This window comes from Salmo salar, chromosome 04, assembly GCF_965601325.2.
Source record: "Salmo salar chromosome 04, fSalSal1, whole genome shotgun sequence".
Classification (NCBI taxonomy): domain Eukaryota; kingdom Metazoa; phylum Chordata; class Actinopteri; order Salmoniformes; family Salmonidae; genus Salmo; species Salmo salar.
This window is the reverse complement of record NC_138294.1, coordinates 85,090,080-85,112,035: the sequence shown is the minus strand read 5'-3', so window position 1 is coordinate 85,112,035 and position 21,956 is coordinate 85,090,080. Positions and strand designations below refer to the sequence as shown.

The window sequence follows — 21,956 nt, the reverse complement described above, 5'->3', positions numbered from 1 at the left end:
TAAAGAAGGTTTTTCACCTCACTCTGACAATAGGCATAAATGCTTTCGCTACACTATCAAAATAGAATGAATTACCCCCCCTATAGTAAATCCTTAAAGGTAGCCTATAGTAAATCCTTAAAGGTAGCCTATAGTAAATCCTTAAAGGTAGCCTATAGTAAATCCTTAAAGGTAGCCTATAGTAAATCCTTAAAGGTAGCCTATAGTAAATCCTTAAAGGTAGCCTATAGTAAATCCTTAAAGGTAGCCTATAGTAAATCCTTAAAGGTCGCCTATAGTAAATCCTTAAAGGTAGCCTATAGTAAATCCTTAAAGGTAGCCTATAGCAGAACCTGGGAGGTAGCCTATAGTAAATCCTTAAAGGTAGCCTATAACAGAACCTGGGAGGTAGCCTATAACAGAACCTGGGAGGTAACCTATAACAGAACCTGGGAGGTAGCCTATAACAGAACCTGGGAGGTAGCCTATAACAGAACCTGGGAGGTAGCCTATAACAGAACCTGGGAGGTAGCCTATAATAGAACCTGGGAGGTAGCCTATAACAGAACCTGGGAGGTAGCCTATAACAGAACCTGGGAGGTAGCCTATAACAGAACCTGGGAGGTAGCCTATAATAGAACCTGGGAGGTAGCCTATAATAGAACCTGGGAGGTAGCCTATAACAGAACCTGGGAGGTAGCCTATAACAGAACCTGGGAGGTAGCCTATAATAGAACCTGGGACGTAGCCTATAACAGAACCTGGGAGGTAGCCTATAATAGAACCTGGGAGGTAGCCTATAACAGAACCTGGGAGGTAGCCTATAACAGAACCTGGGAGGTAGCCTATAACAGAACCTGGGGGGTAGCCTATAACAGAACCTGGGAGGTAGCCTATAACAGAACCTGGGAGGTAGCCTATAACAGAACCTGGGAGGTAGCCTATAACAGAACCTGGGAGGTAGCCTATAACAGAACCTGGGACGTAGCCTATAACAGAACCTGGGAGATAGCCTATAACAGAACCTGGGAGGTAGCCTATAACAGAACCTGGGAGGTAGCCTATAATAGAACCTGGGAGGTAGCCTATAATAGAACCTGGGAGGTAGCCTATAATAGAACCTGGGAGGTAGCCTATAATAGAACCTGGGAGGTAGCCTATAACAGAACCTGGGAGGTAGCCTATAATAGAACCTGGGAGGTAGCCTATAATAGAACCTGGGAGGTAGCCTATAACAGAACCTGGGAGGTAGCCTATAACAGAACCTGGGAGGTAGCCTATAATAGAACCTGGGAGGTAGCCTATAATAGAACCTGGGAGGTAGCCTATAATAGAACCTGGGAGGTAGCCTATAATAGAACCTGGGAGGTAGCCTATAACAGAACCTGGGAGGTAGCCTATAATAGAACCTGGGAGGTAGCCTATAATAGAACCTGGGAGGTAGCCTATAACAGAACCTGGGAGGTAGCCTATAACAGAACCTGGGAGGTAGCCTATAACAGAACCTGGGAGGTAGCCTATAACAGAACCTGGGAGGTAGCCTATAACAGAACCTGGGAGGTAGCCTATAATAGAACCTGGGAGGTAGCCTATAACAGAACCTGGGAGGTAGCCTATAACAGAACCTGGGAGGTAGCCTATAACAGAACCTGGGGGGTAGCCTATAACAGAACCTGGGAGGTAGCCTAGCCTAGGCAGAAATTAATCAGAACAATAGCTCTGTAGGATCTCTACCTTTAACAACATGCCACTTCTCATCCCAGCCATGCAGCGTGTTGGATTGATTCACTGGCCTTTGTTACATGGCTGGTAATTGAGTGGCTCCCTGAGCCCCGATCACTCAGCCCTCCTTGAGGTCCCCCTCATAAATAACCTTGGGGGCTGTGTGCTCCTATGCTATAATATGCTGCTAATGTTGAGTGTTAGTGGTCCCGTCTTGGTTGAGAGTAGAATTTATTTCATCTTTATTTGAACAGGGAAGACATATTGAGACCTAGGTCTCTTTTTCAAATGCTTCCTGTATAATACAACACATTATATCCAATATGTACACCGAGTATACAAACATTAAGAACAGCTTCCTAATATTGAGTTGCACCCCCCCCCCCCTCGTGGAAGATGTGGAGTAGCATGTTGATGATGTGGAGTAGCATGTTGATGATGTGGAGTCGCATGTTGATGATGTGGAGTAGCATGTTGATGATGAGGAGTAGCATGTTAATGATGTGGAGTAGCATGTTCATGATGTGGAGTAGCATGTTAATGATGTGGAGTAGCATGTTAATGATGTGGAGAAGCATGTTAATGATGTTAATGAGCCTCCCCCATTTCTCCTTCTCCCAAATCCATTCAGCTGATGTTCTGAAAGAGCTGCAAAATCTGGACCCCTACAAATCAGCTGGGCTTGACAATCTGGACACTTTCTTTCTAAAATTATCTCCCGAAATTATTGCAACCCCTATTACTAGCCTGTTCAACCTCTCTTTCGTGTCGTCTGAGATTCCCATCGATTGGAAAGCAGCTGCTGTCATCCCCCTCTTCAAAGGAGGTGACACTCTTGACCCAAATTGCTACAGACCTATATCCATCCTACCCTGCCTTTCTAAGGTCTTCGAAAGCCAAGTCAACAAACAGATTACCGACCATTTCGAATCCCACCGCACCCTCTCCGCTATGCAATCTGGTTTCAGAGCTGGTCATGGGTGCACCTCAGCCACGCTCAAGGTCCTAAACGACATCGTAACCGCCATCGATAAGAAACAATACTGTGCTGCCGTATTCATTGACCTGGCCAAAGCTTTTGACTCTGTTAATCACCACATCCTCATCGGCAGACTCAGTAGCCTTGGTTTCTCAAACGATTGCGTCGCCTGGTTCACCAACTACTTCTCTGACAGAGTTCAGTGTGTCAAATCGGAGGGCCTACTGTCTGGACCTCTGGCAGTCTCTATGGGGGTACCACAGGGTTCAATTCTTGGGCCAACTCTTTTCTCTGTATACATAAATGATGTCGCTCTTGCTGCTGGTGAATCTCTGATCCACCTCTACGCAGACGACACCATTCTGTTCACTTCTGGCCCTTCTTTGGACACTGTGTTAACAACCCTCCAGACGAGCTTCAATGCCATTCAACTCTCCTTCCGTGGTCTCCAACTGCTCCTAAACACAAGTAAAACTAAATGCATGCTCTTCAACCGATCGCTGCCTGCACCTGCCCGCCTGTCCAGCATCACTTCTCTGGACGGTTCTAACTTAGAATTTGTGGACAACTATAAATACCTAGGTGTCTGGTTAGACTGTAAACTCTCCTTCCAGACTCACATCAATCATCTCCAATCCAAAGTGAAATCTCGAATTGGCTTCCTATTTCGCAACAAAGCATCCTTCACTCATGCTGCCAAACATACCCTCGTAAAACTGACCATCCTACCAATCCTCGACTTCGGCGATGTCATTTACAAAATTGCTTCCAATACCCTACTCAACAAGCTGTATGCAGTCTATCACATTGCCATCCGTTTTGTCACCAAAGCCCCATATACTACCCACCACTGCGACCTGTACGCTCTCGTTGGCTGGCCTTCGCTTCATAATCGTCGCCAAACACATTGGCTCCAGGTCATCTACAAGACCCTGCTAGGTAAAGTCCCCCCTTATCACCGCTCACTGGTCACCATTGCAGCACCCACCTGTAGCACGCGCTCCAGCAGGTATATCTCTCTGGTCACCCCTAAAGCCAACTCCTCCTTTGGTCGTCTCTCCTTCCAGTTCACTGCTGCCAATGACTGGAACGAACTACAAAAATCTCTGAAACTGGAAACACTTATCTCCCTCACTAGCTTTAAGCACCAGCTGTCAGAGCAGCTCACAGATCACTGCACCTGTACATAGCCCATCTATAATTTAGCCCAAACTACTACCTCTTCCCCTACTGTATTTATTTATTTTATATATTTTGCTCCTTTGCACCATATTATTTATATTTTTATCTCTGAACTTTCTTCAAACTACAAATCTCCCAATTCCAGTGTTTTTCTTGCTATACTTTATTTACTTTGCCACCATGGCATTTTTTTGCCTTTACCTCCCTTATCTCACATCATTTGCTCACATTGTATATAGTCTTATTTTTTTTTCTTCTACTGCATCATTGATTGTATGTTGTTTTACTCCATGTGTAACTCTGTGTTTTTGTATGTTGTCGAACTGCTTTGCTTTATCTTGGCCAGGTCGCAATTGTAAATGAGAACTTGTTCTCAACTTGCCTACCTGGTTAAATAAAGGTGAAATTTTTTTACAAAAAATAAAATAAAAATGATGTGGAGTAGCATGTTCATGATGTGGAGTAGCATGTTCATGATGTGGAGTAGCATGTTAATGATGTGGAGTAGCATGTTAATGATGTGGAGTAGCATGTTAATGATGTGGAGTAGCATGTTAATGATGTGGAGTAGCATGTTAATGATGTGGAGTAGCATGTTGATGATGTGGAGTAGCATGTTCATGATGTGGAGTAGCATGTTGATGATGTGGAGTAGCATGTTGATGATGTGGAGTAGCATGTTCATGATGTGGAGTAGCATGTTGATGATGTGGAGTAGCATGTTAATGATGTGGAGTAGCATGTTGATGATGTGGAGTAGCATGTTCATGATGTGGAGTAGCATGTTGATGATGTGGAGTAGCATGTTGATGATGTGGAGTAGCATGTTCATGATGTGGAGTAGCATGTTGATGATGTGGAGTAGCATGTTCATGATGTGGAGTAGCATGTTGATGATGTGGAGTAGCATGTTAATGATGTGGAGTAGCATGTTAATGATGTGGAGTAGCATGTTGATGATGTGGAGTAGCATGTTCATGATGTGGAGTAGCATGTTGATGATGTGGAGTAGCATGTTCATGATGTGGAGTAGAATGGTTTAGCATTGTCTGACCCCTGGAAGTGTCCCTGTCGCTGTGTTCCTATGCCCTACAAAGTGCACTACTTTTGACCATAGGGCTCTGGTCAATAGTAGTGCACTATATAGGGATTAGGGTGCGATCGAGCTCTGGTCAAACTAGTGCACTATATAGGGATTAGGGTGCCATAGAGCTCTGGTCAAACTAGTGCACTATATAGGGATTAGGGTGCCATAGAGCTCTGGTCAAAGTAGTGCACTATATAGGGATTAGGGTGCCATTTGATGGAGCTGATCGGTGATGAGAAACCAGCAGACCACCTCTTCACAGTGAGCTATATTGAGTGGCCATCAGAGGCTCTGTAGAATAGACAGTTAAGGCCAGTCTATTCAATAATGTACAGTATAGCTGTGAACAATAATGGTGGGAGACTGTTTATAGAACTGACATAATTCATCAAAGTAATGACAGGCCAAAGTCCTGCTGAGCAGTAGTCTGAACCTCCCTCTGAGGAGTCTGTCCTGGTCATCCAATACTGACTTCTGGAAGTACATGGTGGTTGGACATCCCCACTGCTAATTCATTAGCCATCAATCGCATTGGACCAATGTCACCAAGAGCAAATTACCACCGTATGACTGCATAAGTGAATAGGACTCACCATCGAAGTGCATTGTAGGTCAAAGTAAATGATACAATACATCAAAAATAGAATTATTACAATACATATATGAATAATTATATAATGATTGTGTTATCGTCAACAGGAAGAGCGCCTTACTCACCTGTCAGGTACATCTCCTCTCCTTCTGTAAATATCATGAGACAGCGGGCACAACGGGCACAGGTGGGGTGGTAGTGCTTCCCCCCTGCCTGAGAGTCAGAGAGGAGAGAAGAGAAAGAGAGGGAGAGAGAGGTAACAAGGGTGGGGGAGAGAGGGAGGTATGGCGAGAGACAGATAAAGAGAGATAAAGAGAGATAGAGAGGGAGGTATGGCGAGAGAGAGAGAGAGAGAGAGAGAGAGAGAGAGAGAGAGAGAGAGAGAGAGGGAACGAGGGTGGGGGAGAGAGGGAGGTATGGCGAGAGAGAGACAGAGGGAGGGAGGAAGGGCGAGAGGGAGAGGGAGGGAGAGAGAGGTAACGAGGGTGGGGGAGAGAGGGAGGTATGGCGAGAGAGATAAAGAGACAGAGAGAGAAGGAGGGAGGAAGGGAGGGATGGAGAGAGAGAGAGCAAGAGAGAGAGAGAGAGAGAGAGAGAGAGAGAGAGAGAGAGAGTGGGGGAGAGAGGGAGGTATGGTGAGAGAGACAGAGAGAGGAGAGAGAGAGAGAGAGAGAGAGAGAGAGAGAGAGAGAGGAGAGAGAGAGAGAGAGAGAGAGAGAGAGAGAGAGAGAAAAAGAGGTAACGAGGGTGAGGGAGAGAGAGAGAGGTAACGAGGTTGGGGGAGAGAGGGAGAGGTAACGAGGGTGGGGGAGAGAGAGAGAGGTAACAAGGGTGGGGGAGAGAGGGAGGTATGGTGAGAGAGAGACAGAGAGGGAGGGAGAGAGAGAGAGAGGGGGGAGAGAGAGAGAGAGGGGAGAGAGAGAGAGAGCAAGTGAAAGAGATAACATCATTGGGAGTGGATTGCAGAAGATTTAAGATGGAAACAGAGAAAGAGAGAAGAGGCATGCAAGTGATGGCTGCTACTCAGATACAAGTGCTGGCTGCTACTCAGATACAAGTGATGGCTGCTACTCAGATACAAGTGATGGCTGCTACTCAGATACAAGTGATGGCTGCTACTCAGATACAAGTGCTGGCTGCTACTCAGATACAAGTGATGGCTGCTACTCAGATACAAGTGATGGCTGCTACTCAGATACAAGTGATGGCTGCTACTCAGATACAAGTGATGGCTGCTACTCAGATACAAGTGATGGCTGCTACTCAGATACAAGTGATGGCTGCTACTCAGATACAAGTGATGGCTGCTACTCAGATACAAGTGATGGCTGCTACTCAGATACAAGTGATGGCTGCTACTCAGATACAAGTGATGGCTGCTACTCAGATACAATTCCAATAATAGGCCACTCATTCCAATTCCGCTCTCTTTCGAATCCGCATCTCATAATCACTCAGTGATTTAGTCAGTTTTAATGAGCCAATGTGTCCCAGCTGTGCCTTTCACAACATGTTACACACACACACACACACACACACACACACACACACACACACACACACACACACACACACACACACACACACACACACACACACACACACACACACACACACACACACACACACACACACACACACTCCAGTAAGCTGTCAGATTCACATTTCACAGCCTTCTCATAAAAATGACAGGCAGGTGGTCAACCATAACATTGACAGAGAGGAGCAGTATGCAGTATTTTACTCAATCTCCCTCTAAAATCAAATGTAATTCAGGACAGTTTTAGTACAGCAGATTATGATTACCTACTCTCTGAAAAAAGGGTTCCAAAAGGGTCCTACATTGAACCAGAAAGGGTTCTTCGGCTGTTCCCATAGGAGAACCCTTTTTGGTTCCAGGTAAAACCCTTTTGGGTTCCATGTAGAACCCTCTGTGGAAAGGGTTCTACATTGAACCAGAAATGGTTCTAGTTGTAACCAAAAGGCTTCTACATTGAACCAGAAAGGGTTTTTTAGAGGGTTCTCCTATGGGGACAGTCGAAGAACCCTTTTAGCTTCTAAATAGTACCTTTTTTCCCCAAAGGACGTACAGTTCAGAAAAAGACAAAATGAGCAGCATTCATATATCCATACGTCTCTCTTAAGGGAGTGAAATGATTCTGGATGGATTCAAGCCGAGAGAAATATGTTTCATAACATCAATCATCAGAAAACATGGATTATAGCGCTACAGGTGAAACAGCTACAGGTGAAACAGCTACAGGTGAAACAGCTACAGGTGAAACAGCTACAGGTGAAACAGTTGGTTCTCACACCACATATAGGTGGATAGCAGGACAGCCAGTTGAGTCATCTTGGATCATTTGGGTTAAATCCGTCTTTGTTAACAGTAAGTGTGATGAATGTGTTCCACTCCTCCTAAATCACATGTCTCCCTCTCTGTCTGCTTGTCTTTCTGTCTCTGCCTGTCTCTCTCTGTATGTGTGTGTTATGTTGCCCCACCTTCAGGTGCAGGTGCTGTCAGAGGCCCTTCATGTGTAGCCACAATGACAGCACATTAAAAACCTGCCTATTTATAGACCCTGACGGTATGCAGTTTGAATACGTTTTATCTTTTGTCTGCACTCAGCACTTTCAAAGAGCCTGGATTGATTTCAACTCAGCAGCACTAATCACGTCTTGAGATTATGGCCTGTAATGTAGAACTAGCATCGCAGATTATTCATATTCCACAGGGATGCTGGTCCATGTTGACTACAATGCTTCCCATAGTTGTATCAAGTTGGCTGGATGTCCTTTGGCAGGCAGGCAGGAAGACAGACAGACAGACAGACTCACCTCCAGCACTCTGCCACTGATGTATCTGTTACACGTCACACACTGGATGCCAAACTGGGTGTGGTAGTCAGTCTCACAGTACGGAATACCATCCCTGAGAACACACACACACACACACACACACACACACACACACACACACACACACACACACACACACACACACCACACACACACACACACACACACACACACACACACACACACACACACACACACACACACACACACACACACACACACACACACACACACACACACACAGTCAGTAGCTAGTTTCTTGTCAATCAGAGTCAAAAGACAAAATAATAACAGATACTAGCATGGATACATGAACGGCATGTCTGTGGAGTAGCATGGATACATGAACGGCATGTCTGTGGAGTAGCATGGATACATGAACGGCATGTCTGTGGAGTAGCATGGATACATGAACGGCATGTCTGTGGAGTAGCATGGATACATGAACGGCATGTCTGTGGAGTAGCATGGATACATGAACGGCATGTCTGTGGAGTAGCATGGATACATGAACGGCATGTCTGTGGAGTAGCATGGATACATGAACGGCATGTCTGTGGAGTAGCATGGATACATGAACGGCATGTCTGTGGAGTAGCATGGATACATGAACGGCATGTCTGTGGAGTAGCATGGATACATGAACGGCATGTCTGTGGAGTAGCATGGATACACGAACGGCATGTCTGTGGAGTAGCATGGATACACGAACGGCATGTCTGTGGAGTAGCATGGATACACGAACGGCATGTCTGTGGAGTAGCATGGATACACGAACGGCATGTCTGTGGAGTAGCATGGATACATGAATGGCACTATACTACTACTATACTACTAGTACTATAGCACTACTACTACTACTATACTGGTATTGTGATGTCACCACAGAGTGCACCTACTTGCTGATGTACTCCCCTGTCAGCACAGTGCCACAGGTCTGACACTTGAAGCAGCTGACATGCCACTGCTTCTCCAGGGCCAGGAGAGACTGGCCATGTTTGATCTCCTCTTTACAGCCTGCACAGTCTGGGAAAGAAAGAAAGAAAGAAAGAAAGAAAGAAAGAAAGAAAGAAAGAGAGAGAGAGAGAGAGAGAATGAAAACAGGATGGGGCAAAAACAATACTGAACCAAACATCTCTCAAGTGGGCCTCCCGAGTGGCGCAGTGGTCGTTCGGGTTAGCGGAGGGTTTGGCAGAGCAGAGGGAGTTATAGCAGAGCATACCTCTCTTCCTAAAATTATCCGCCGCCATTGTTGCAACCCCTATTACTAGTCTGTTCAACCTCTCTTTCGTATCGTCTGAGATCCCTAAAGATTGGAAAGGTCATCCCCCTGTTCAAAGGGGGAGACACTCTAGACCCAAACTGTTGCAGACCTATATCCATCCTGCCCTGCCTTTCTAAAGTCTTCGAAAGCCAAGTGAACAAACAGATCACCGACCATTTCGTATCCCACCGTACCTTCTCCGCTATGCAATCTGGTTTCCGAGCTGGTCATGGGTGCACCTCAGCCACGCTCAAGGTCCTAAACGATGTCACAACCACCATCGATAAAAGACATTACTGTGCAGCCGTAATCATCGACCTGGCCAAGGCTTTCGACTCTGTCACTCACCATATTCTTATCAGCAGACTCAACAGCCTTGGTTTCTCTAATGACTGCCTTGCCTGGTTCACCAACTACATCTCAGACAGAGTTCAGTGTGTCAAATCGGAGGGCTTGTTGTCCGGACCTCTGGCTGTCTCTATGGGGGTGCCACAGGGTTCAGGTCTCGGGCCGACTCTCTTCTCTGTATACATCAATGATGTCGCTCTTGCTGCTGGTGATTCTCTGATCCACCTCTACGCAGACGACACCATTCTGTATATATCTGGCTCTTCTTTGGACACTGTGTTAACTAACCTCCAAATGAGCTTCAACGCTATTCAACACTCCTTTCGTGGCCTCCAACTGCTCTTATATGCTAGTAAAACGAAATGCATGCTGCCCACACCCACCCGTCCGACTAGCATCACTACTCTGGACGGTTCTGACTTAGAATATGTGGACAACTATAAATACCTAGGTGTCTGGTTAGACTGTAAACTCTCCTTCCAGACTCACATTAAGCATCTCCAATCCAAAGTTAAATCTAGAATCGGCTTCCTATTTCGCAACAAAACCTCCTTCACTCATGCTGCCAAACATACCCTCGTAAAACTGACTATCCTATCGATCCTTGAATTCGGTGATGTCATTTACAAAATAGCCCCCAACACTCTACTCAGCAAACTGGATGCAGTTGTCACCAAAGCCCCACATACTACCCACCACTGTGACCTGTATGCTCTCGTTGGCTGGTCCTCGCTAAATATTCGTCGCCAAACCCACTGGCTCCAGGTCATCTATAAGTCTTTGCGAGGTAAAGCTCCGCCTTATCTCAGCTCACTGGTCACCATAGCAAAACACCCGCCGTAGAACGCGTTCCAGAAGGTATATCTCACTGGTCATCTCCAAATCCAACACCTCCTTTGGCCGCCTTCCAGTTCTCTGCTGCCAATGACAGGAACGAATTGCAAAAATCACTGAAGTTGGAGACTTATATCTCCCTCACTAACTTTAAGCCTCAGCTGTCAGAGCAGCTCACCGATCGCTGCAGCTGTAAACAGCCCATCTGTAAATCGCCCATCCAACCAACTACCTACATCATCCCCATATTTGTTTTTGTTTTTCTGCTCTTTGGCACACCGGTATTTCTACTTGCACATCCTCATCTGCACATATATGTCTCCAGTGTAAATAGCTAAATTGTCATTTCTTCGCCACTCTTGGCCTATTTATTGCTTTACCTCCTTACTTCATTTGCACACAGTATACATATATTTCTATTGGGTTATTGACTGTACGTTTGTTTATCCCATGTGTAACTCTGTGTTGTTTTTGTCGCACTGCTTTACTTTATCTTAGCCAGGTCGCAGTTGTAAATGAGAACTTGTTCTCAACTGGCCTACCTGGTTAAATAAAGGTGAAATAAAAAAATAAAAATAGGGACCTACAGCAGAGCAGAGGGAGTTAAATCAGAGCAGAGAGAATTATAGCAGAGCAGAGGGAGTTATATCAGAGCAGAGAGAATTATAGCAGAGCAGAGAGAGTTATATCAGAGCAGAGAGAGTTATATCAGAGCAGAGAGAGTTATATCAGAGCAGAGAGAGTTATAGCAGAGCAGAGAGAGTTATAGCAGAGCAGAGAGAGTTATAGCAGAGCAGAGGGAGTTTTATCAGAGCAGAGGGAGTTTTATCAGAGCAGAGGGAGTTATAGCAGAGCAGAGCAGAGGGAGATATATCAGAGCAGAGTGTTATAGCAGAGCAGAGGGAGTTATATCAGAGCAGAGAGAATTATAGCAGAGCAGAGGGAGTTATAGCAGAGCAGAGGGAGATATAGCAGAGCAGAGGGAGTTATAGCAGAGCAGAGCAGAGGGAGTTATAGAAGAGCAGAGCAGAGGGAGTTATAGAAGAGCAGAGGGAGTTATATCAGAGCAGAGGGAGTTATAACAGAGCAGAGGGAGTTATATCAGAGCAGAGGGAGTTATATCAGAGCAGAGGGAGTTATATCAGAGCAGAGGGAGTTATATCAGAGCAGAGGGAGTTATAGCAGAGCAGAGGGAGTTATAGCAGAGCAGAGGGAGTTATAGCAGAGCAGGGGGAGTTATAGCAGAGCAGGGGGAGTTATAGCAGAGCAGAGGGAGTTATAGCAGAGCAGAGGGAGTTATAGCAGAGCAGAGGGAGTTATAGCAGAGCAGAGGGAGTTATAACAGAGCAGAGGGAGTTATAGCTGAGCAGAGGGAGTTATAGCTGAGCAGAGGGAGTTATATCAGAGCAGAAAGAGTTATAGCAGAGCAGAGGGAGTTATAGCAGAGCAGAGGGAGTTATAGCAGAGCAGAGGGAGTTATAGCAGAGCAGAGGGAGTTATAGCAGAGCAGAGGGAGTTATAGCAGAGCAGAGGGAGTTATAACAGAGCAGAGGGAGTTATAGCTGAGCAGAGGGAGTTATAGCTGAGCAGAGGGAGTTATAGCAGAGCAGAGCAGAGCAGAGGGAGTTATAGCAGAGAATAGGGAGTTATAGCAGAGCGAGTTATATCAGAGCAGAGGGAGTTATATCAGAGCAGAGGGAGTTATATCAGAGCAGAGGGAGATATATCAGAGCAGAGGGAGTTATAACAGAGCAGAGGGAGTTATAGCTGAGCAGAGAGAATTATAGCAGAGCAGAGGGAGTTATAGCAGAGCAGAGGGAGTTATAGCAGAGCAGAGGGAGTTATAGCAGAGCAGAGCAGAGGGAGATATATCAGAGCAGAGGGAGTTATAGAAGAGCAGAGGGAGTTATATCAGAGCAGAGGGAGTTATAACAGAGCAGAGGGAGTTATAGCTGAGCAGAGGGAGTTATATCAGAGCAGAGGGAGTTATATCAGAGCAGAAAGAGTTATAGCAGAGCAGAGGGAGTTATAGCAGAGCAGAGGGAGTTATAGCAGAGCAGAGGGAGTTATATCAGAGCAGAGGGAGTTATATCAGAGCAGAGGGAGTTATAGCAGAGCAGAGGGAGTTATAGCAGAGCAGAGGGAGTTATAGCAGAGCAGAGGGAGTTATAACAGAGCAGAGGGAGTTATAGCTGAGCAGAGGGAGTTATAGCTGAGCAGAGGGAGTTATAGCAGAGCAGAGCAGAGGGAATTATAGCAGAAAATAGGGAGTTATAGCAGAGCGAGTTATATCAGAGCAGAGGGAGTTATATCAGAGCAGAGGGAGTTATATCAGAGCAGAGGGAGATATATCAGAGCCGAGGGAGTTATATCAGAGCAGAGCAGAGGGAGTTATATTAGAGCAGAGGGAGTTATATCAGAGCAGAGCAGAGCAGAGGGGAGTTATAGCAGAGCAGAGGGAGTTATAGCAGAGCAGAGGGGGTTATATCAGAGCAGAGGGGAGTTATAGCAGAGCAGAGGGAGATATATCAGAGCAGAGGGAGTTATAGCAGAGCAGAGGGAGATATATCAGAGCAGAGCAGAGGGAGTTATATCAGAGCAGAGGGAGTTATAGCAGAGCAGAGGGAATTATAGCAGAGCAGAGCAGAGGGAGTTATAGCAGAGCAGAGGGAGTTATAGCAGAGCAGAGGGAGATATATCAGAGCAGAGGGAGTTATAGCAGAGCAGAGGGAGTTATAGCAAAGCAGAGGGAGTTATAGCAGAGCAGAGGGAGTTATAGCAGAGCAGAGGGAGTTATAGCAGAGCAGAGGGAGTTATAGCAGAGCAGAGGGAGTTATAACAGAGCAGAGGGAGTTATAGCTGAGCAGAGGGAGTTATAGCTGAGCAGAGGGAGTTATAGCAGAGCAGAGAGAGTTATAGCAGAGCAGAGAGAGTTATAGCAGAGCAGAGCAAAGGGAGTTATATCAGAGCAGAGGGAGTTATATCAGAGCAGAGGGAGTTATATCAGAGCAGAGGGAGTTATATTAGAGCAGAGGGAGTTATATTAGAGCAGAGGGAGTTATATCAGAGCAGAGGGAGTTAAATCAGAGCAGAGGGAGTTATATCAGAGCAGAGGGAGTTATATCAGAGCAGAGGGAGTTATATCAGAGCAGAGGGAGTTATATCAGAGCAGAGGGGGTTATAGCAGAGCAGAGGGGAGTTATAGCAGAGCAGAGGGAGTTATAGCAGAGCAGAGGGGGTTATATCAGAGCAGAGGGGAGTTATAGCAGAGCAGAGGGAGATATATCAGAGCAGAGGGAGTTATAGCAGAGCAGAGGGAGATATATCAGAGCAGAGTAGAGGGAGTTATTATCAGAGCAGAGGGAGTTATAGCAGAGCAGAGCAGAGGGAGTTATAGCAGAGCAGAGGGAGTTATAGCAGAGCAGAGGGAGTTATAGCAGAGCAGAGGGAGTTATAGCAGAGCAGAGGGAGTTATAGCAGAGCAGAGGGAGTTACAGCAGAGCAGAGCAGAGGGAGTGATAGCAGAGCAGAGGGAGATATAGCAGAGCAGAGGGAGATATAGCAGAGCAGAGGGAGATATAGCAGAGCAGAGGGAGTTATAGAAGAGCAGAGGGAGATATATCAGAGCAGAGGGAGATATATCAGAGCAGAGCAGAGGGAGATATATCAGAGCAGAGCAGAGGGAGTTATATCAGAGCAGAGGGAGTTATAGCAGAGCAGAGGGAGTTATAGCAGAGCAGAGGGAGTTATAGCAGAGCAGAGGGAGTGATAGCAGAGCAGAGGGAGTGATAGCAGAGCAGAGGGAGTTATAGAAGAGCAGAGGGAGTTATAGAAGAGCAGAGGGAGTTATAGCAGAGCAGAGGGAGTTATAGCAGAGCAGAGAGAGTGATGGAGAGTCCTACTCCTCCCCTCCCCCCTAGAGAGTGATGGAGAGTCCTACTCCTCCCCCCAGAGAGAGTGATGGAGAGTCCTACTCCTCCCCCTCCAGAGAGAGTGATGTAGAGTCCTACTCCTCCCCCCTAGAGGAAGTGATGGAGAGTCCTACTCCTCCCCTCCCTCCAGAGAGAGTGATGGAGAGTCCTACTCCTCCCCTCCAGAGAGAGTGATGGAGAGTCCTACTCCTCCCCTCCAGAGAGAGTGATGAAGAGTCCTACTCCTCCCCTCCAGAGAGAGTGATGAAGAGTCCTACTCCTCCCCCCCAGAGAGAGTGATGGAGAGTCCTACTCCTCCCCTCCAGAGAGAGTCATGGAGAGTCCTACTCCTCCCCTCCAGAGAGAGTGATGGAGAGTCCTACTCCTCCCCTCCAGAGAGAGTGATGGAGAGTCCTACTCCTCCCCCCTAGAGAGAGTGATGGAGAGTCCTACTCCTCCCTCCAGAGAGAGTGATGGAGAGTCCTACTCCTCCCCTCCAGAGAGAGTGATGGAGAGTCCTACTCCTCCCCCCAGAGAGAGTGATGGAGAGTCCTACTCCTCCCCCCTAGAGAGAGTGATGGAGAGTCCTACTCCTCCCCTCCAGAGAGAGTGATGAAGAGTCCTACTCCTCCCCCCAGAGAGAGTGATGGAGAGTCCTACTCCTCCCCTCCAGAGAGAGTGATGGAGAGTCCTACTCCTCCCCCCTAGAGAGAGTGATGGAGAGTCCTACTCCTCCCCCCTAGAGAGAGTGATGGAGAGTCCTACTCCTCCCCTCCCCCTCCAGAGAGAGTGATGAAGAGTCCTACTCCTCCCCTCCAGAGAGAGTGATGAAGAGTCCTACTCCTCCCCCCTAGAGGGAGTCATGGAGAGTCCTACTCCTCCCCCCCAGAGAGAGTGATGAAGAGTCCTACTCCTCCCCCTCCAGAGAGAGTGATGGAGAGTCCTACTCCTCCCCCCCAGAGAGAGTGATGAAGAGTCCTACTCCTCCCCCTTCCAGAGAGAGTGATGGAGAGTCCTACTCCTCCCCCCTAGAGAGAGTGATGGAGAGTCCTACTCCTCCCCTCCAGAGAGAGTGATGGAGAGTCCTACTCCTCCCCCCCAGAGAGAGTGATGAAGAGTCCTACTCCTCCCCTCCAGAGAGAGTGATGGAGAGTCCTACTCCTCCCCCCCAGAGAGAGTGATGGAGAGTCCTACTCCTCCCCTCCAGAGAGAGTGATGGAGAGTCCTACTCCTCCCCTCCAGAGGGAGTGATGGAGAGTCCTACTCCTCCCCCTCCAGAGAGAGTGATGGAGAGTCCTACTCCTCCCTCCAGAGAGAGTGATGGAGAGTCCTACTCCTCCCCTCCAGAGAGAGTGATGGAGAGTCCTACTCCTCCCCTCCAGAGAGAGTGATGAAGAGTCCTACTCCTCCCCTCCAGAGAGAGTGATGAAGAGTCCTACTCCTCCCCCCAGAGAGAGTGATGGAGAGTCCTACTCCTCCCCTCCAGAGAGAGTCATGGAGAGTCCTACTCCTCCCCTCCAGAGAGAGTCATGGAGAGTCCTACTCCTCCCCTCCAGAGAGAGTCATGGAGAGTCCTACTCCTCCCCTCCAGAGAGAGTGATGGAGAGTCCTACTCCTCCCCCCAGAGAGAGTGATGGAGAGTCCTACTCCTCCCCCTCCAGAGAGAGTGATGTAGAGTCCTACTCCTCCCCCCTAGAGGAAGTGATGGAGAGTCCTACTCCTCCCCTCCCTCCAGAGAGAGTGATGGAGAGTCCTACTCCTCCCCTCCAGAGAGAGTGATGGAGAGTCCTACTCCTCCCCTCCAGAGAGAGTGATGAAGAGTCCTACTCCTCCCCTCCAGAGAGAGTGATGAAGAGTCCTACTCCTCCCCCCCAGAGAGAGTGATGGAGAGTCCTACTCCTCCCCTCCAGAGAGAGTCATGGAGAGTCCTACTCCTCCCCTCCAGAGAGAGTCATGGAGAGTCCTACTCCTCCCCTCCAGAGAGAGTCATGGAGAGTCCTACTCCTCCCCTCCAGAGAGAGTGATGGAGAGTCCTACTCCTCCCCCCAGAGAGAGTGATGGAGAGTCCTACTCCTCCCCCTCCAGAGAGAGTGATGTAGAGTCCTACTCCTCCCCCCTAGAGGAAGTGATGGAGAGTCCTACTCCTCCCCTCCCTCCAGAGAGAGTGATGGAGAGTCCTACTCCTCCCCCTCCAGAGAGAGTGATGGAGAGTCCTACTCCTCCCCCCTAGAGGAAGTGATGGAGAGTCCTACTCCTCCCCTCCCTCCAGAGAGAGTGATGGAGAGTCCTACTCCTCCCCCTCCAGAGAGAGTGATGGAGAGTCCTACTCCTCCCCCCTAGAGGAAGTGATGGAGAGTCCTACTCCTCCCCTCCCACCAGAGAGAGTGATGGAGAGTCCTACTCCTCCCCCTCCAGAGAGAGTGATGGAGAGTCCTACTCCTCCCCCCTAGAGGAAGTGATGGAGAGTCCTACTCCTCCCCCTAGAGGAAGTGATGGAGAGTCCTACTCCTCCCCCCTAGAGGAAGTGATGGAGAGTCCTACTCCTCCCCCTCCAGAGAGAGTGATGGAGAGTCCTACTCCTCCCCTCCAGAGAGAGTGATGGAGAGTCCTACTCCTCCCCTCCAGAGAGAGTGATGAAGAGTCCTACTCCTCCCCTCCAGAGAGAGTGATGAAGAGTCCTACTCCTCCCCTCCAGAGAGAGTGATGGAGAGTCCTACTCCTCCCCTCCAGAGAGAGTGATGGAGAATCCTACTCCTCCCCCCAGAGAGAGTGATGGAGAGTCCTACTCCTCCCCCCCAGAGAGAGTGATGGAGGGTCCTACTCCTCCCCCCCAGAGAGAGTGATGGACAGTCCTACTCCTCCCCTCCAGAGAGAGTCATGGAGAGTCCTACTCCTCCCCTCCAGAGAGAGTCATGGAGAGTCCTACTCCTCCCCTCCAGAGAGAGTCATGGAGAGTCCTACTCCTCCCCTCCAGAGAGAGTCATGGAGAGTCCTACTCCTCCCCCCAGAGAGAGTGATGGAGAGTCCTACTCCTCCCCTCCCCCTCCAGAGAGAGTGATGGAGAGTCCTACTCCTCCCCCCAGAGAGAGTGATGGAGAGTCCTACTCCTCCCCCTCCAGAGAGAGTGATGGAGAGTCCTACTCCTCCCCTCCAGAGAGAGTGATGGAGAGTCCTACTCCTCCCCCCAGAGAGAGTGATGGAGAGTCCTACTCCTCCCCCCAGAGAGAGTGATGGAGAGTCCTACTCCTCCCCTCCCCCTCCAGAGAGAGTGATGGAGAGTCCTACTCCTCCCCCCAGAGAGAGTGATGGAGAGTCCTACTCCTCCCCTCCCCCTCCAGAGAGAGTGATGGAGAGTCCTACTCCTCCCCTCCAGAGAGAGTGATGGAGAATCCTACTCCTCCCTCCAGAGAGAGTGATGGAGAGTCCTACTCCTCCCCTCCCTCCAGAGAGAGTGATGGAGAGTCCTACTCCTCCCCTCCAGAGAGAGTGATGGAGAGTCCTACTCCTCCCCCCTAGAGGGAGTGATGGAGAGTCCTACTCCTCCCCCCTAGAGGGAGTGATGGAGAGTCCTACTCCTCCCTCCAGAGAGAGTGATGGAGAGTCCTACTCCTCCTCTCCATCCAGAGAGAGTGATGGAGAGTCCTACTCCTCCCCCCTAGAGGGAGTGATGGAGAGTCCTACTCCTCCCCCCTAGAGGGAGTGATGGAGAGTCCTACTCCTCCCTCCAGAGAGAGTGATGGAGAGTCCTACTCCTCCCCTCCCTCCAGAGAGAGTGATGGAGAGTCCTACTCCTCCCCTCCAGAGAGAGTGATGGAGAGTCCTACTCCTCCCCCCTAGAGGGAGTGATGGAGAGTCCTACTCCTCCCCCCAGAGAGAGTGATGGAGAGTCCTACTCCTCCCCTCCCCCTCCCCTCCCCCTCCAGAGAGAGTGATAGAGAGTCCTACTCCTCCCCCCAGAGAGAGTGATGGAGAGTCCTACTCCTCCCCTCCAGAGAGAGTGATGGAGAGTCCTACTCCTCCCCCCTAGAGAGAGTGATGGAGAGTCCTACTCCTCCCCTCCAGAGAGAGTGATGGAGAGTCCTACTCCTCCCCTCCAGAGAGAGTGATGAAGAGTCCTACTCCTCCCCCTCCAGAGAGAGTGATGGAGAGTCCTACTCCTCCCCCCTAGAGGGAGTCATGGAGAGTCCTACTCCTCCCCCCCAGAGAGAGTGATGAAGAGTCCTACTCCTCCCCCTCCAGAGAGAGTGATGGAGAGTCCTACTCCTCCCCTCCAGAGGGAGTGATGGAGAGTCCTACTCCTCCCCCTCCAGAGAGAGTGATGAAGAGTCCTACTCCTCCCCCTCCAGAGAGAGTGATGGAGAGTCCTACTCCTCCCCTCCAGAGAGAGTGATGGAGAGTCCTACTCCTCCCCCCCAGAGAGAGTGATGAAGAGTCCTACTCCTCCCCTCCAGAGAGAGTGATGGAGAGTCCTACTCCTCCCCTCCAGAGGGAGTGATGGAGAGTCCTACTCCTCCCCCTCCAGAGAGAGTGATGGAGAGTCCTACTCCTCCCTCCAGAGAGAGTGATGGAGAGTCCTACTCCTCCCCTCCAGAGAGAGTGATGGAGAGTCCTACTCCTCCCCTCCAGAGAGAGTGATGAAGAGTCCTACTCCTCCCCTCCAGAGAGAGTGATGAAGAGTCCTACTCCTCCCCCCCAGAGAGAGTGATGGAGAGTCCTACTCCTCCCCTCCAGAGAGAGTCATGGAGAGTCCTACTCCTCCCCTCCAGAGAGAGTCATGGAGAGTCCTACTCCTCCCCTCCAGAGAGAGTGATGGAGAGTCCTACTCCTCCCCTCCAGAGAGAGTGATGGAGAGTCCTACTCCTCCCCCCAGAGAGAGTGATGGAGAGTCCTACTCCTCCCCCTCCAGAGAGAGTGATGTAGAGTCCTACTCCTCCCCCCTAGAGGAAGTGATGGAGAGTCCTACTCCTCCCCTCCCTCCAGAGAGAGTGATGGAGAGTCCTACTCCTCCCCCTCCAGAGAGAGTGATGGAGAGTCCTACTCCTCCCCCCTAGAGGAAGTGATGGAGAGTCCTACTCCTCCCCTCCCTCCAGAGAGAGTGATGGAGAGTCCTACTCCTCCCCCTCCAGAGAGAGTGATGGAGAGTCCTACTCCTCCCCCCTAGAGGAAGTGATGGAGAGTCCTACTCCTCCCCTCCCACCAGAGAGAGTGATGGAGAGTCCTACTCCTCCCCCTCCAGAGAGAGTGATGGAGAGTCCTACTCCTCCCCCCTAGAGGAAGTGATGGAGAGTCCTACTCCTCCCCCTAGAGGAAGTGATGGAGAGTCCTACTCCTCCCCCCTAGAGGAAGTGATGGAGAGTCCTACTCCTCCCCCTCCAGAGAGAGTGATGGAGAGTCCTACTCCTCCCCTCCAGAGAGAGTGATGGAGAGTCCTACTCCTCCCCTCCAGAGAGAGTGATGAAGAGTCCTACTCCTCCCCTCCAGAGAGAGTGATGAAGAGTCCTACTCCTCCCCTCCAGAGAGAGTGATGGAGAGTCCTACTCCTCCCCTCCAGAGAGAGTGATGGAGAATCCTACTCCTCCCCCCAGAGAGAGTGATGGAGAGTCCTACTCCTCCCCCCCAGAGAGAGTGATGGAGGGTCCTACTCCTCCCCCCCAGAGAGAGTGATGGAGAGTCCTACTCCTCCCCTCCAGAGAGAGTCATGGAGAGTCCTACTCCTCCCCTCCAGAGAGAGTCATGGAGAGTCCTACTCCTCCCCTCCAGAGAGAGTCATGGAGAGTCCTACTCCTCCCCTCCAGAGAGAGTCATGGAGAGTCCTACTCCTCCCCTCCAGAGAGAGTCATGGAGAGTCCTACTCCTCCCCCCAGAGAGAGTGATGGAAAGTCCTACTCCTCCCCTCCCCCTCCAGAGAGAGTGATGGAGAGTCCTACTCCTCCCCCCAGAGAGAGTGATGGAGAGTCCTACTCCTCCCCCTCCAGAGAGAGTGATGGAGAGTCCTACTCCTCCCCTCCAGAGAGAGTGATGGAGAGTCCTACTCCTCCCCCCAGAGAGAGTGATGGAGAGTCCTACTCCTCCCCCCAGAGAGAGTGATGGAGAGTCCTACTCCTCCCCTCCCCCTCCAGAGAGAGTGATGGAGAGTCCTACTCCTCCCCCCAGAGAGAGTGATGGAGAGTCCTACTCCTCCCCTCCCCCTCCAGAGAGAGTGATGGAGAGTCCTACTCCTCCCCTCCAGAGAGAGTGATGGAGAATCCTACTCCTCCCTCCAGAGAGAGTGATGGAGAGTCCTACTCCTCCTTTCCATCAAGAGAGAGTGATGGAGAGTCCTACTCCTCCCCCCTAGAGGGAGTGATGGAGAGTCCTACTCCTCCCCCCTAGAGGGAGTGATGGAGAGTCCTACTCCTCCCTCCAGAGAGAGTGATGGAGAGTCCTACTCCTCCTCTCCATCCAGAGAGAGTGATGGAGAGTCCTACTCCTCCCCCCTAGAGGGAGTGATGGAGAGTCCTACTCCTCCCCCCTAGAGGGAGTGATGGAGAGTCCTACTCCTCCCTCCAGAGAGAGTGATGGAGAGTCCTACTCCTCCCCTCCCTCCAGAGAGAGTGATGGAGAGTCCTACTCCTCCCCTCCAGAGAGAGTGATGGAGAGTCCTACTCCTCCCCCCTAGAGGGAGTGATGGAGAGTCCTACTCCTCCCCCCAGAGAGAGTGATGGAGAGTCCTACTCCTCCCCTCCCCCTCCAGAGAGAGTGATAGAGAGTCCTACTCCTCCCCCCAGAGAGAGTGATGGAGAGTCCTACTCCTCCCCTCCAGAGAGAGTGATGGAGAGTCCTACTCCTCCCCCCTAGAGAGAGTGATGGAGAGTCCTACTCCTCCCCTCCAGAGAGAGTGATGGAGAGTCCTACTCCTCCCCTCCAGAGAGAGTGATGAAGAGTCCTACTCCTCCCCCTCCAGAGAGAGTGATGGAGAGTCCTACTCCTCCCCCCTAGAGGGAGTCATGAAGAGTCCTACTCCTCCCCCTCCAGAGAGAGTGATGGAGAGTCCTACTCCTCCCCTCCAGAGGGAGTGATGGAGAGTCCTACTCCTCCCCTCCAGAGAGAGTGATGGAGAGTCCTACTCCTCCCCCCCAGAGAGAGTGATGAAGAGTCCTACTCCTCCCCTCCAGAGAGAGTGATGGAGAGTCCTACTCCTCCCCTCCAGAGGGAGTGAT

General features: G+C 49.9%; 1 protein-coding gene across 2 annotated transcripts in view; it reads right to left on the bottom strand.

The window, feature by feature from the left end:
• Positions 1-21,956, bottom strand: part of LOC106603895 (actin-binding LIM protein 3) — a 146,131-nt gene that overhangs the window by 39,906 nt on the left and 84,269 nt on the right. For both annotated transcript variants that reach the window (XM_014198108.3, XM_082974768.1), the window contains exons 5-7: positions 9,300-9,426; positions 8,380-8,473; positions 5,667-5,754 (exon numbers count right to left, since the gene is read on the bottom strand). In XM_014198108.3, coding sequence (XP_014053583.1) covers positions 5,667-5,754; positions 8,380-8,473; positions 9,300-9,426 — 309 coding nt within the window. The remainder of the gene's footprint in view (positions 1-5,666; positions 5,755-8,379; positions 8,474-9,299; positions 9,427-21,956) is intronic.